Source organism: Phocoena phocoena, chromosome 13 (genome assembly GCF_963924675.1).
Source record: "Phocoena phocoena chromosome 13, mPhoPho1.1, whole genome shotgun sequence".
Lineage (NCBI taxonomy): Eukaryota > Metazoa > Chordata > Mammalia > Artiodactyla > Phocoenidae > Phocoena > Phocoena phocoena.
The window spans coordinates 78,848,304-78,861,650 of NC_089231.1; the positions used below are offsets into that span (position 1 = coordinate 78,848,304).

Here is a 13,347-nt window from a genome sequence, read left to right on the forward strand (position 1 = left end):
CAGATGCACTGGTTAAGATAAAGTTGAACTTGAGTAGGATGGGCCCCTAATCCAATATGACTCGGTGTCCTAATGAGAAGATGGCCGTGAGAAGACAGACACACAGAAGGAGAAGGCTGTGTGACGACAGAGGCAGAGATTGGAGAGATGCGTCCGCAAGCCAAGGAATGCCTGAGATTGCCAGAAAACTGCCAGAAGTAAAGCAGCGGGTGGCCAGGAAGGACTCCCTTACGGGTGCCAGGGGGAACTTGGTCCTGCCAACACCCTGATTCTAGACTTCTAGGCTTCAGAAGCGTGAGAGCGTCCATTCCTGTTGCTTGTGGTACTTTGCTACAGCAGCCCTAGCCGACTAGTGCAGAGGGGGAGGGGGGCTTGAGTGCATGGGTGGCATATCTGAAGCCAGACCAGCCCTCAGGGGATTGCTGGGTCAAAAGAAGGCGGACAAGGGATGACGACAGGGAGGGCAAGTTTAGGGACTCAAGGCTGAGAACTAGCCAGCCAGGGATGGGAGTTTTGCCTCAAAAGCCCCTAAAATCAGTCTCTGAAATCCCAAGGGTCCTTGTTATGGACTGAATTGTGCACCTCCCCAGACCCCCGCCATTCATATGCTGAAGCCCTAACCTCCAGTGTGGCTGTCTTTGGAGATGGGCCCTTAAAGAGGTAATTAAGGTCAAATTAGGTCATAAGGGCTGGACTGTAATTCGATATCACTGGTGTCCTTGTAAGAGACACACCGGGCATGTGTGCATCCAGAGGAAAGGCCACGTGAAGACACAGTGAGAGGCTGACTGTCTGCAAGCCAAGGAGAGAGGCCTCAGAAGAAACCAACCCTGACACCTTGATCTTGGACTCCCAGTCTCTAGAACTGGGAGTCAATTCATTTCTGTTGTTGAAGCCCCCCTGCGCCCCCCGACCCGCCGCCCTGAGACTGTGATGTTTCCTTACGGCAGCCTGAGCAGATTAGACTCTTTCAACCTCTGAGGCCCGAATTCCCTCCAGGTCCTGCACACCAAGGGGTCTCAAGGTCGGCTCACGCCTCTCCCAGGACGGGGAGCTTTCTACCTTCCAAGGCAAGCCGTTAGAAAGTTCTTCCCCTGCTGGAACTCGTTCTTGGCCCCTGTAACTCCCTCCCCCTGGGTTCCAGTTCCTCCTCTGGGAACCATGTGCAAACTGGTTTCTTCTTCCTTCTGACAGTCGCCTAGATCAGAGGTCGGCAAAAGTCTTCGGTAGAGGGCAAGACTGTAAATATTCTCAGCTTGAAGGGCCACCCTGTCTGGGTTACAAGCAGCCAACTCTGTCGCAGCACAAAGGAAACCAAGGCCCGTATGTAAATGAGTGGGTGTGGCCGTGAACCAACATTTGTTTATTGACATTGATATTTGAATTTCGTAGAGTTTTCACGTATCATGAGATCTTCTGTTTTTTTCCCCAATTAAACACTGTAAAAACCACTTGGTGGGCTGGATGTAGCCCACGGGGCATAACATGCCAACCCTAAGTCGAGATTTTTAAACATAGTGATTGGGCCTCAGTGTGTATCACTTGCTTCCTGTTCCTTAGACGATCAGTCACAGGCGAGGACAAGAACTGTGGGCGGTGACGAGTGGGACGGGATGTGTGCACATGGGTTGGAAGGTGGAAAGGCCGCAGACCAGGGTTTCCCAGATACAGGAGTCTAGTCTCCAGAGATCAATCCAGGGCTTCTAATGATGCAGAATCCAAGGTAGAAATAAAGGAGGACTCCATGGCAAGACAAGATTTTTCATTTTGACCAGCAAAGGGAAAACGATGCTGAAACAATTAAGTGGAGACTTCGATTTCCAGGTCACTCTGGGGATGGTGACGTGTGGAGATGTCCCCACATAAGGTCCCCCTGCAAGGGGACTCCTCATTTTATGAAAGACCTGTGACCAGGAAGAGCTGGTGGGAATTCAGTGTGCAAATCCACATGCCTTTGAAAGAAGGCAAGGTCAAGGCTCCCTAGTGAATCTCTACCCTGTGGACTGGTCCACCTGGGAAGCCTGTGTACCTAAGGGTTTGCTGAAAGCAGGGCGGAGACAGAGGCGACTCGCTGCTGGGCGCCGGGCACCTGCACACAATCTGTGCTGTGGATTCTACAGAATGAGCCAATGGTGGGCTGGCAACTATGGTGTAAATATACACACCACCTTTTTTTTCCCCTTGCAAAAGATGAATGAACATGGCCTCCTCCCAGTGCTTCAGTGAATAAGGACTGAGGTCAGCAGGGAAAGTGGTGGTTTGGTTCCTTCTGGATCAAAATGTCTGCAAATAAAAGCTGGCTTCTAAACAATCCAGGGTGGTGCAACTGGAGGGCGCTGGCTTCTAAACAATTCAGGGTGGTGCAGCTGGAGGGCGGTGAGGGGGTGGGCTGGACTGGCTGCAGCGGAGACTGAGGAAGGAGGGAACAAAGTAAAGACCTGCGAAAAGAGGGAGGCGGCAAGGCGAGAGCAGGTGACGTGGGACCCTGTTCTGCAGGCAGAGAAACTCCAAAGGCGCAGGGGAAGCTGGGGTTTCTCCCTGGGTCCCTCAGGCTCCGCCCCTAACCTCAAGCTGGTGCTTGTGAACAAATGGAAAAATCAACCTGTGGAGATGCTGCCGGGCCCTGCCAAAGGCTCTGGGTGGCCCTGTTAGTTGATTCTGGAAACGACGGAGGCAAGAGGGAGTGGGCTGCAGCTTCCGGGAGCTGACCTTGTCTGCTCATCCCCTTGCTTATTTCCGCCCCCCGCCCCACCCCGCACACACAGAGGTCCATAATAAAGACTGGGGTCCACGGACCCAAGAAGTCTGATTGGGCTAAAGAGATGTGAGACCCTCAGGAGGCCCCGGCTCAGGCCTGGGGCGGGTTCGCTGGGTGACCTGCCTTAACAGCGTGGCGGCCGCTGACAAGAGCTGCCCGCAGGGACAGCAAAGCAGCTGGGGCTTGTGCAAACACGTGTCAACGCCTCCAGACACGCAAATGACGGGCTGAGGGCCACAATGACAGGTGCCCCAGAAGAGGAATGTTTAGGAATGGCCCACATGGGGGCCTGGAGACTCTGGTCCCAGGCAGGTGGGAGCATTGGGAAAGTAACCAGGAAGGCCTTCTGGGGTTTCCCTCAGCCAGGGTCTCCGGAAGCATGACCGGTCTCATCATTTTTCCCAGTTTGGAAGCAGGCTTGGCCCCCAAGAGCGTGAACCAAAGTGGGGAAGATCCCTATATCTCTGGTTGGACGTTGAGTCTGAGCCCAGGTGGGTTTTTGAAGTCGGAGGTCCCTTCTCTTTGAGGGAGACATCTAGATAAGGTGGCGACCAGAAGCAAGGCTGGGCAGTGCCCAAGAAGTACGGCGGGACTGTGGGCAGAGCCTGGGCCTCCTGCCTAATGCCCAGCTGTCCTGCTACCAGATGTCCTGCTGGGGGGCAGATTTCCCTCAGATGCCTGGTCAGGTGAATGGGGTCCAGGGTTTGGGGAACGTAAGACATTCCCTTGTCAGGTAAGGAACGTAAGACGGAGGCTCTCCCTGTCATTCTGCACCTGACTTGCTCCCAGCGACCTCCGCGCTGAACACTGGACCCTGGTGTGGTTACAGCAAGAGCAGCTGGGCCAGGTGGGGCGTGAAGGTGAGGGATGGAAGGCAGGGGCGCTGAGCGTGCAGAGGCGTCGAACGGGGAGCCTCTCTGCGGTTCGGCACCAGCTGGAGATGAAAATGCAGAACCCCGACAAAGAGCTGCCCTCCTCGCCTCCCCAGTTGGACTTTTTAAGGGTGAAGCAGCAGGACTGCAGGAGGGGTCATTTGCAAACAAGACGCCGTGCACACGCCCTGTAACCCAACACACACACCGAACCCAACGACCCATCTCCATCATGGTGGTGGATAAACTTAGCTGGTGTAAGTGCCAGGGCAGAGGGAGGGAAAAAGAATGTCCTAGAACTTCCCCCTCCCAGAACCCCAGTTCCCAAGGCTCAGACTTCAGGGGGCCGTCATGGATGAAGGTGAGCTGGAAGGAGCCCCCTGAAGTCATCTTGGCCAGGGAGCCACTGTGCTTTCCAAATGGAAGTGGGGGGCAGCGAGGAAGAAAGGGGACGAGGCTGTCACAGAACGGAGAGGGCAGCGGAAACGGGGAAGCGTAGCCCAGAGAGACCCAGAACGCAGAAGACATGCACTTCGGAGCGATACGCAGAGGTGCCCAAACCTTGACAGGCTTGGGGTGGGGGGGCCTCCGAGAACAGATGTTTGCACAGGAACAGCTGAGCTTCCCGCCCAGATCTCCGCCCCGTAGCCTCCACTAAGCGCGCGCTCAGCTCTGCATCCCCGTCCCGTCTTTCCAGAGAGCGCAGCTGGAACCTACCACGCAGACACCGAAACAGCTGATGGGCGCTCAGCCTCGGACCTGGGGCAGCCTGACTCCCGTCATCAAGGGCAATTGAGAGCGGACGGTGTCACGCACGTAGACACACACGCACACACAGACCGGTCCTGTGAGCCTGCCCGCGTGGGACCCCTGCCCTAGCCTCCACGGCCCAGGGGCTCCACATCCAGCCCAAAGTTCTCTTGTCTACACCGTCCCCTGGGCCTCACTGATCAACTCTGCATCTCCCTGGCTGGTCCCATGAAGTCCTGGCTCGGGGTCCCCACCCCTGCCCGAGCGAAGGCGTGGGTCTGGGGTGCAGGGAAGCTGCCGGGCTCAGTCGTGCAGCGCTCCCAGGCCGGCCGGGGTCGGTACCCTCTGATGGTGAGCCTCTGGCCTCCTGAGCTGGCAGAGGGCAGAGCAGGGGAGGAGAGGTGGCTTGGGAGCTGAGGCAGCTGAGCGCTGTCCCTTTGTCCAGTGGTCACAGCCTGGAGCACGGAGAGAAGGGAGAGAGTGGCAAGAGGTCACATGGGTACGACAACGCCATCTTTTGTGAATTAGCGCCCTCTCGGAGGTCAGGTGGTCTGAGATGAGCTGTTCCCACCCTCCACAAGAAAAGGCGGAGGTCCTACTATGCGCTGGGCTCTGTGCCAAGCAACTCACATACCTGATCTCGTTTAAACCTGAGGATAGCCTGCAAGAAAGGCACATTACACCGCTTTTACAGATGAGGCTCAGAGAGGTTAGGTGTTTTGTCCAAGGGTGCACAGCCAGGAAGCAGCAGGCTCTTCTCACTGGAGCATGTAGCTTCTGGACTAGGATGGTCACCCAGCTGTGAGCTGGGTTGAGGCCACGTGGAACCGGAACACCAGCCCATGTGCCATGTGGAGTTGCTGAGAATGCTCAGTAAGGGATGGAGATAAAGGAAGCGGAGGTGAGAAAAGACCCACACCATAGACTCCAGCTGTGGGTGGAGGCTTTGCTGACTACCGTTGAGCCAGGATCTGGGCTGTCAGGGGCAGAATTTATGCCCACTCTCCCAGGATGGTTCTAGAAAGACAGGCAGTCTTTGCCTAGAAGGCAGCAGAATGGAGGGGTCAAGATCATGGATTTAGGGTCCAGACCCATCTGGGTTCCAATATTTGCTCTGCTCCTTACTAGCTGTGTGACCTGTGAGTAGGCACTTAACCTCTCCGTGCCTCCTCTGGGGGTACCAGACTACCTCTTAGGGAGGCCCTGGGGATTCAGTGACACGGTGCTTGACACGGCACCTATCACACACGTGTTTAATAAGTGGTACCCAGATGATGGAGGTCGTGCTGGTGGTCGTGGTGATGAAAAAAACCGGAAGCGGGGACTCGAACAGACACTTATACACCAATGTTCACAGCAACACTATTCACAATAGCCAAAAGGTGCAAACAAACCAAGCCTCCGTCAACAGATGAATGAACAAACAAAACGTGGTATAGACTTACAACGGAATATCACTCAGCCGTAAAAAGGAATGATGGTCTAACGATATATGCTACACTGTGGATGAAACTTGAAAACATGCTGAGTAAAAGAAGCCAAACACAAAAGGATAAATATTGTATGCGGCCACTTACATGGAGCATGTGGAACAGGTAAATTCATACAGACAGAACGTAGATGAACGATTAGGGGTTAGGGAGAGGAGGGATTAACCATTATTTCCTTTCTCCTGTGTCTCTGAAATTTAGTGTAGATTTTCTACTCAAAGCACATCTCAATCTAGACTCACCCCCTTCAAGTGTTCAATAGCCCCATGTGGTATGTGGCTGTTTTGGGACAACACAGGCCCAAAGGGTGGTCCATGGACCAGCAGTGTCCGCATCACCCTGGAAATGCAAGATCTTGGGCCCCACCCCAGACATACAGAATGAGAACCCGCATTTTAACAAAGTCCCTAGGTGATATGAATGCATATTCAATTTTGAGATGCACCGCTCTGGAAGGAAGGCTTGCCTCAGCCTTGCCTCCAGCTCACCACGTGTTAAGCCACACTGGCATTCTAGAAATGCCAGGTCCTCTGATGGAGCCATGGAGGGGCAGACCCAAGATCCCAGAGGCGAGTTTCGAGTTAGCGGCTCTCCTCCTGGGAGCGTGCCAGCTGCAGCTGAGGCCTCTTGGTTGGTCCCCTGTGCAGATTACAAAGCCCTAGGCAGGACCCAGATCCTGGGCCTACCGTAGCCAAGCCCTCCCTCCCCCAGTCCACCGCCAACCCAGGCGGTCTCTGAAAGGACCACAGCAGCAGAGTGACCGTCTCAAAGCCGTTGAGTGTGAGTGAGGAGTCTAGAGGGGCTGATGTTGTGGGGAGAGCAAACTCTAGACTGGGGAGTTGGGACCTGACCTGTGTCCCCAGCTTTGTCACCAACACCCCATGCAGATGTGGGTGAGTTGCTGAATGTCTCTGGGCCACGGTTTCTCCGTGTGTAAAAGAAGGAGGCTGGATAAATCTGGAACGGCCAGGAAAGGCATCCACGCACTGATCCTAAATAACTGCTGATGAGTACCGCTGAGTGATGGCAGATGCGCTGTGATAGATTAGTCATGTCTGCCGTGGGTACAGGAATAGGACACAGACACCTTGCCCGTCTATCGTCTGTGAAATAAGTACACCCCAGGACTTTTCTACTTTGATGAACGGCTGACATGTAGGGCTTGGTGGGTTCAGGGTACCACCTCACCGTGTGATGCTCAGACTTACTGGGGCATCAACCTTCATCAGGAGGAAACAGGCAATGAGGCAGCCATGGTAACCACGGGGATCCAGACCCTGTACGGCAGCCTCTAGGACCCAAATCGCAGAGGAGATTCCCCTGAACAGAAACACGGTGGGGAAGGGTGGTACGCTGGGGAGGGAGGTGGGTACGCGGAAAGGAGACGGTTGGCAGAGGAGCTGGGGAGGGGAGCAAAAAGGTGACAAAGGCCAGAGGACAGGGCAGTGGGGAGAGATGCTAAGGGGGAACACTTACTCTGCAGACTTCCAGAAATGTCCAGGGTGAGACAGGCGACGGTTCCGCTTTGGCAGCTTCTCCAGCATGTCCATAAGCTTGGTGAAGGTAGGTCTCTCTTCTTGTTCAAAGGCCCAGCAGAAGAGAAGAATGTCCTAAAAGAAACCAAGATGGTGATTTAACGTAACTAGTAACTTCTTGATTACTCCTTGACATCTCCTTGGATTTGTCTGTTTGTCTACCCATTTGTTCCACTGCCAGATTCCTCCATCATCCATCCATCCATCCACCCACCCACCCATGTATCCACCCACCCATCCATCTATCCACCCACCCATGTATCCACCCACCCATCCATCTATCTGTTCATCTCAGTTCATGTATTTATCCTTCATCTATCATCCAGCCATGCATCACTCATCCATTGCAACATCCATCCTTTTACTCATCCACTTTCTGAGCCTATACAGCAAACTAGGTAAATCCTATTATAGAAGGTCTGGGATACATTGAAATCAATAATGCTCCCCAAGGAGTTTCTTGGCATTTTTCTCAAAAAGGAGGGAGAAAAGGGAATCCTGAAGCTTCTATCCACATCCTAATATTATAAGCGCCCTTAAAGTCACAGACAGGAAAATTACTCTTAGTAATTGCCTCACTTGAGAAAAGAAATCTAGAGACAGGTAATCCTTAAAAACATACCGGATAATTATGCCTTCCCTGCCACATCTATCTTCTGATCAAAACAGGATTCTTCCTGATGTGTTTTACAGGATGATTACTAATTTACACTCAGGCTTCTCTGTTTCCACATGTCTTGTTCTGAGTTGGATAATGCCTTAAAAATTTTATGTAGATCCAAATAAAATTAGAATCATTGATACCAGTGATATCTTTTTTTTTTTTTTTTTTTTTCCAGTACGCGGGCCTCTCCCGTTGCGGAGCACAGGCTCCGGACGCGCAGACTCAGCGGCCATGGCTCACGGGCCCAGCCGCTCGGCGGCATGTGGGATCCTCCCGGACCGGGGCACAAACCTGTGTCCCTTACATCGGCAGGCGGACTCTCAACCACTGCGCCACCAGGGAAGCCCCTACCAGTGATATCTTAATGTATGTCTTTAAAAAATAACAGAAAAAGAGGGATTCACTGGTTCTACTAGGCTCAGCAATCCCTTGCTAGGAAAAACCTGGCCAAGTGTTACTGTGCCCTGATAGTAGGAACCGGAATCGCAGGCACAGCTCAAAAGTTTTGCCTTCTAAGCTCCAAATGATCACCTGACGAGTCTGTGCGCAGGCTTTTTTGTCACCCTCCAGGAAAGCGTTTGCAACCTTGTTAACATGCAGGAAAAAGAAGGCCCAGAATTGTGTCTGCTTCTCCCCTCATCCCCCAGACCTGGCACTATCCCGGGACTTACCGAGATTTCTTTTCCCATGCCAATCTGGCTGAGGTTGGGTTTCATGCCTGTGCCCATTTGCCAGATTATTGCCTCTGCTGGTTGGGTCTTGAAAGGCCACTCTCTGGCATGGAGTTCATACCAGATTGTCCTGTTGGCAGACATTGTTACAGGGTGTGATACGTCCCTTGCAACTCTGTGTCCCCTTACCAACACGCGCCCACCCAGTCAGCCTGCTGGCTAACCACTCTGGCCCCCTAGTTTCTGCCTCACAGGGCTGGTGTTCTGCTACCTAAGATGTACATAAAGCTTTGTCAATGTCTTAGAAGTCATGCTTATCCCAGGATATCTTCTCTGGTGCCTGAATTAAAATGAATCAAAAGCTAGAACCTGAACAGTCTAATATAATACAGCTAGGATCTCTGACCCCATGCCTGTAATTTTAGGAAACTACTGTAAGGGGAATATAAGGGATACAGACAAAAACTCAATGACAAGAATCTTCTGTACACCATTATATAGAACACTGAAAAAAGTAGCAATAACACAATTGTTCAATAACAAGAATTGATACTTCCTAACACCATACACACACAAAAAACTCAAAATGGATTAAAGACCTAAATGTAAGGCCAGACACTATAAAACTCTTAGAGGAAAACACAGGCAGAACACTCTATGACATAAATCACAGCAAGATCCTTTTTGACCCACCTGCTAGAGAAATGGAAATAAAAACAAAAATTAACAAATGGGACCTAATGAAACTTAAAAGCTTTTGCACAACAAAGGAAACCATAAACAAGACAAAAAGGCCACCCTCAGAATGGGAGAAAATATTTGCAAATGAAGCAACTGACAAAGGATTAATCTCCAAAATTTACAAGCAGCTCATGCAGCTCAATATCAAAAAAACAAACAACCCAATCCTAAAATGGGCAGAAGACCTAAATAGACATTTCTCCAAAGAAGATACACAGATTGCCAACAAACACATGAAAGAATGCTCAACATCATTAATCATTAGAGAAATGCAAATCAAAACCACAGTGAGGTATCACCTCACACTAGTCAGAATGGCCATCATCAAAAAATCTAGAAACAATAAATGCTGGAGAGGGTGTGGAGAAAAGGGAATCCTCCTGTACTGTTGGTGGGAATGTGAATTGATACAGCCACTATGGAGAACAGTATGGAGATTCCTTAAAAAACTAAAAATAGAACTACCATGTGACCCATCAATCCCACTAGTGGGCATATACCCTGAGAAAACCATAATTCAAAAAGAGTCATGTACCACAACGTTCACTGCAGCACTATTTACAATAGCCAGGACATGGACGCAACCTAAGTGTCCATCGACAGATGAATGGATAAAGAAGATGTGGCACATATATACAATGGAATATTACTCAGCCATAAAAAGAAACGAAATTGAGCTATTTGTAATGAGGTGGATAGACCTGAAGTCTGTCATACAGAGTGAAGTAAGTCAGAAAGAGAAAGACAAATACCATATGCTAACACATATATATGGAATCTAGAAAAATTGTACTGATGAACCTAGTGGAGGGCAGGAATAAAGACGCTGATGTAGAGAACGGACTTGAGGTCATGGGGGGGAGGGGGAGGCTGGAACGCAGTGAGAGAGCAGCATTGACATATACACACTACCAAATGTAAAATAGCAATGGGAAGCAGCCGCATGGCACAGGGAGATCAGCTCAGTGCTTTGTGACGACCTAGGGGGGTGGGATAGGGAGGGTGGGAGGAAGGCTCAAGCGGGAGGGGATATGGGGATATATGTACACATATAGCTGATTCATTTTGTTGTACGGCAGAAACTAACGTCACATTGTAAAGCAATTATACTCCAATAAAGATTAAAAAAATAACAAGAATTGGTTACATGTATTATGGTAAATCCATAAACTAAGATATTTATTATTATTATAACATTTCAAAGAAATTTTGCTGACATAAAAATGCTCAAAATATAATTTTAAGTGAAAAAAACAGGACACAAAACTGTATATAAGGTATGTTATGCTTTTTAAATACCACTATATATGTATGGACAAGAGAATAAGAGCAACACAGCAAAATGTTAACAAGGGCTCCCTCTCAGTGATAGAAAGGACAGAATTTTTTTTCTATTATATTTGTGTTTTCTAAGAAGGAAACTTCCTTTGAAATAGTGGAAAGAAAAAAAAAAAACAATCTGAGGGTCAGACTGCCTTGGGTTCAAGTCCTGATTCTATTCTATGCTAGTAACATGTCACTGGGTAGGTTGCTTCCCTTCTGAATCCAGGTTTCCCTACTTGCCAAATGAGAATGATGATAAAACTGCAGTGGAAGAATGTTTATCTGGGAGGCTGAATGCCAGAACAACTCGATGCTGGAATTATTCTAGAGAGATCGACTATGTTATCGTCTGTTTCATAAATCACGACGTCGTAATGATGGAAGAAACGACTGCCTGCTGCAGTGAGCGGCACGTGGGGACGGATGGGGAGATGGGCTGGGCAGTGCCTAAGTGATGCTGGGAGGTGTGGGCAGCACTGAGGCCCATGGTGCATGTGTCGGGGTGTTCAGAGGATGCTGGGGTGTCACTGAGCTGTACGGTGGGGATAGGTCTCAACTCACTGAGAAGATTCCCCAACTCAGGGACTAACTGAAACCATCCTAGGAAATGATCTTTCTTCTAACCTAAGATAATTTATGTAAATTTGCTTTAAAGAACACGAAGCACTCAGTTACCCTTTTTACTGATAGAGGACTGTATCAAACCAGCTATTTCTAGGGTTCTGCCTCTCAGCATCTTCTCATCCCTCTGGGGCGAGGAGGGGTGGTGATGCTCAGGTGTTGGGATGTTGAGTTAGGTGGTCAGGAAGTTCTCAAGTTACGTGCTGGATGATTCTAGTTCTTTTCATCATAAACAATAACACTTATTGAGTTTTCACTCTGTGCTAGACACTAATCTTAGCCTTTTGTATTTACTATGATTATGGGGGAGGTGTATTAGCATGCCTTTTATTCTGATGTTCTGCTATCTGGGGCCTTGCTGACCCTGGCGGGACTGCCCCTCCCAGGGCTAGCCAATTCCTAGAGATAGTAAAGGACTGACCTGTAAGTGTGCTTTTCATATGCAAACTAAACAATCCAAAGTCCTCCACCATCCCTCCATCTCCTCTATCAGGCTCAGGGCCAATATTCACCTTCCCTACTCAGGACAGCCCCCATACCCCAGAGCCCACTGCAATTAGTTAAACTAGCCAATGCTAAGCCTGCTTACCCTGCCTCGCCGCTTCCTTCCCGAGAAAACCACAATAACGGCTCTTGCCCACATTTTCTTCCTGCTCCCTCTGCCTCCTGACTGACCCTGGTGTTTCCCCGTGTGGCCCTGCGTGGTATGATGTGCCCTCTCCTTCTGGGGACTGTGAATAACAAACTATCCAGTGGTAGTTGTTTCCTGATCTATTGGCCTCATCAAACCCGAATAATAATAAAACCCACATTTTAAACAAGAAGTGCTATTATCAGCTCCATTTTACAGCTGGGGAAACTGAGGCTCACAAAGGTTACATACCTTACGCAGGGTCACACAGCAAAATAAGAGGTATAGCCAGAGTTGAAGCCATCTGACTACAGAATTACACCACTGGCCATTATGCTATACTGAGAAACCTACACTCCATCCCATTTGAGGGTCCTTTGTAATTGGGGCAGTGAACTATTTGGGAGGGCAACCCTCTAGTTGATGGTTGGGGCCTAGTGAAGGAGGCACACACAGAGTGTAGGGGGGAAGGGAGCCTATCAGGAGCTTGGCCTTGTGCTGTGTGCCTTACAGGTGTTTTCTCATTCAATCCTTAGAACGTCTCAATGGGCTTCATTATCTTTGATTTATGGCTGAGGGAAGTAGGGCTTTGAGTGGTGAAATGACTCTCAAGCCTGGAGGCTCTGTGGTTTAAAGCTCCAACCCTGGGGTCAGGATGTCCCAAGTTTGACTCCCAGCTTCGCTGCTAATTACCATAAGGCAAGTCACTAAGCCACTCAGAACCTCAGTTTCCTCATCTGTCAATTGGGAACAATGGTACCTGCTTCAAAGTGTGCTTCTGAAGATGCCACGAGACAGCACCCATCACAAACTTAACACGGTGCTCAGTACACTTTTAAAGCCCATTTTTTTCGAAGTCATGCCCCAGCACGATGTTCCCAAGCAACAAGATGCACCTGATTGGCAGGAGACCGGGAGCACCAGGCCCCTCGGAATTCAGCAGTGTCGGGAATAAAAGCCTCATTAAAACTTCCTTTCAAACCTAACTTTCAAGAGAAACTCACTTGAAGGGGAAAAAAATTGCTAAAGATGAAAACTGCAGTGGAAAACCAATTACTTACTTTGGTACATTTTGTTAATTACATTCTTTTTTCTTTTGCTAAATTGATAGTAAAATATACCAACTTAATTATTGCAATTTGGTTTCAGATAACAATATCTAACTAAAGATTTGGGCATAAACTAAGCAGGGCAAGTGACAGCCTCTTAAGGGGCCCAAGTGACAGATGGCGAGAATACTGATGTGCCAGCAAACACTGCCCCCACCCCGATTTCCAGAGAGCACGCAGCA

General features: G+C 49.7%; 1 protein-coding gene across 1 annotated transcript in view; it reads right to left on the reverse strand.

Annotated features, from left to right (window-relative positions):
- Positions 1–7,342: 7,342 nt before the first annotated feature.
- KSR2 (kinase suppressor of ras 2) overlaps positions 7,343–13,347 on the reverse strand; it is a 398,943-nt gene continuing 392,938 nt past the window's right edge. Inside the window, exons 18-19 of the mRNA XM_065889764.1 lie at positions 8,741–8,870; positions 7,343–7,480 (exon numbers count right to left, since the gene is read on the reverse strand). Of these exons, the coding sequence (XP_065745836.1) occupies positions 7,343–7,480; positions 8,741–8,870 (268 nt within the window). The remainder of the gene's footprint in view (positions 7,481–8,740; positions 8,871–13,347) is intronic.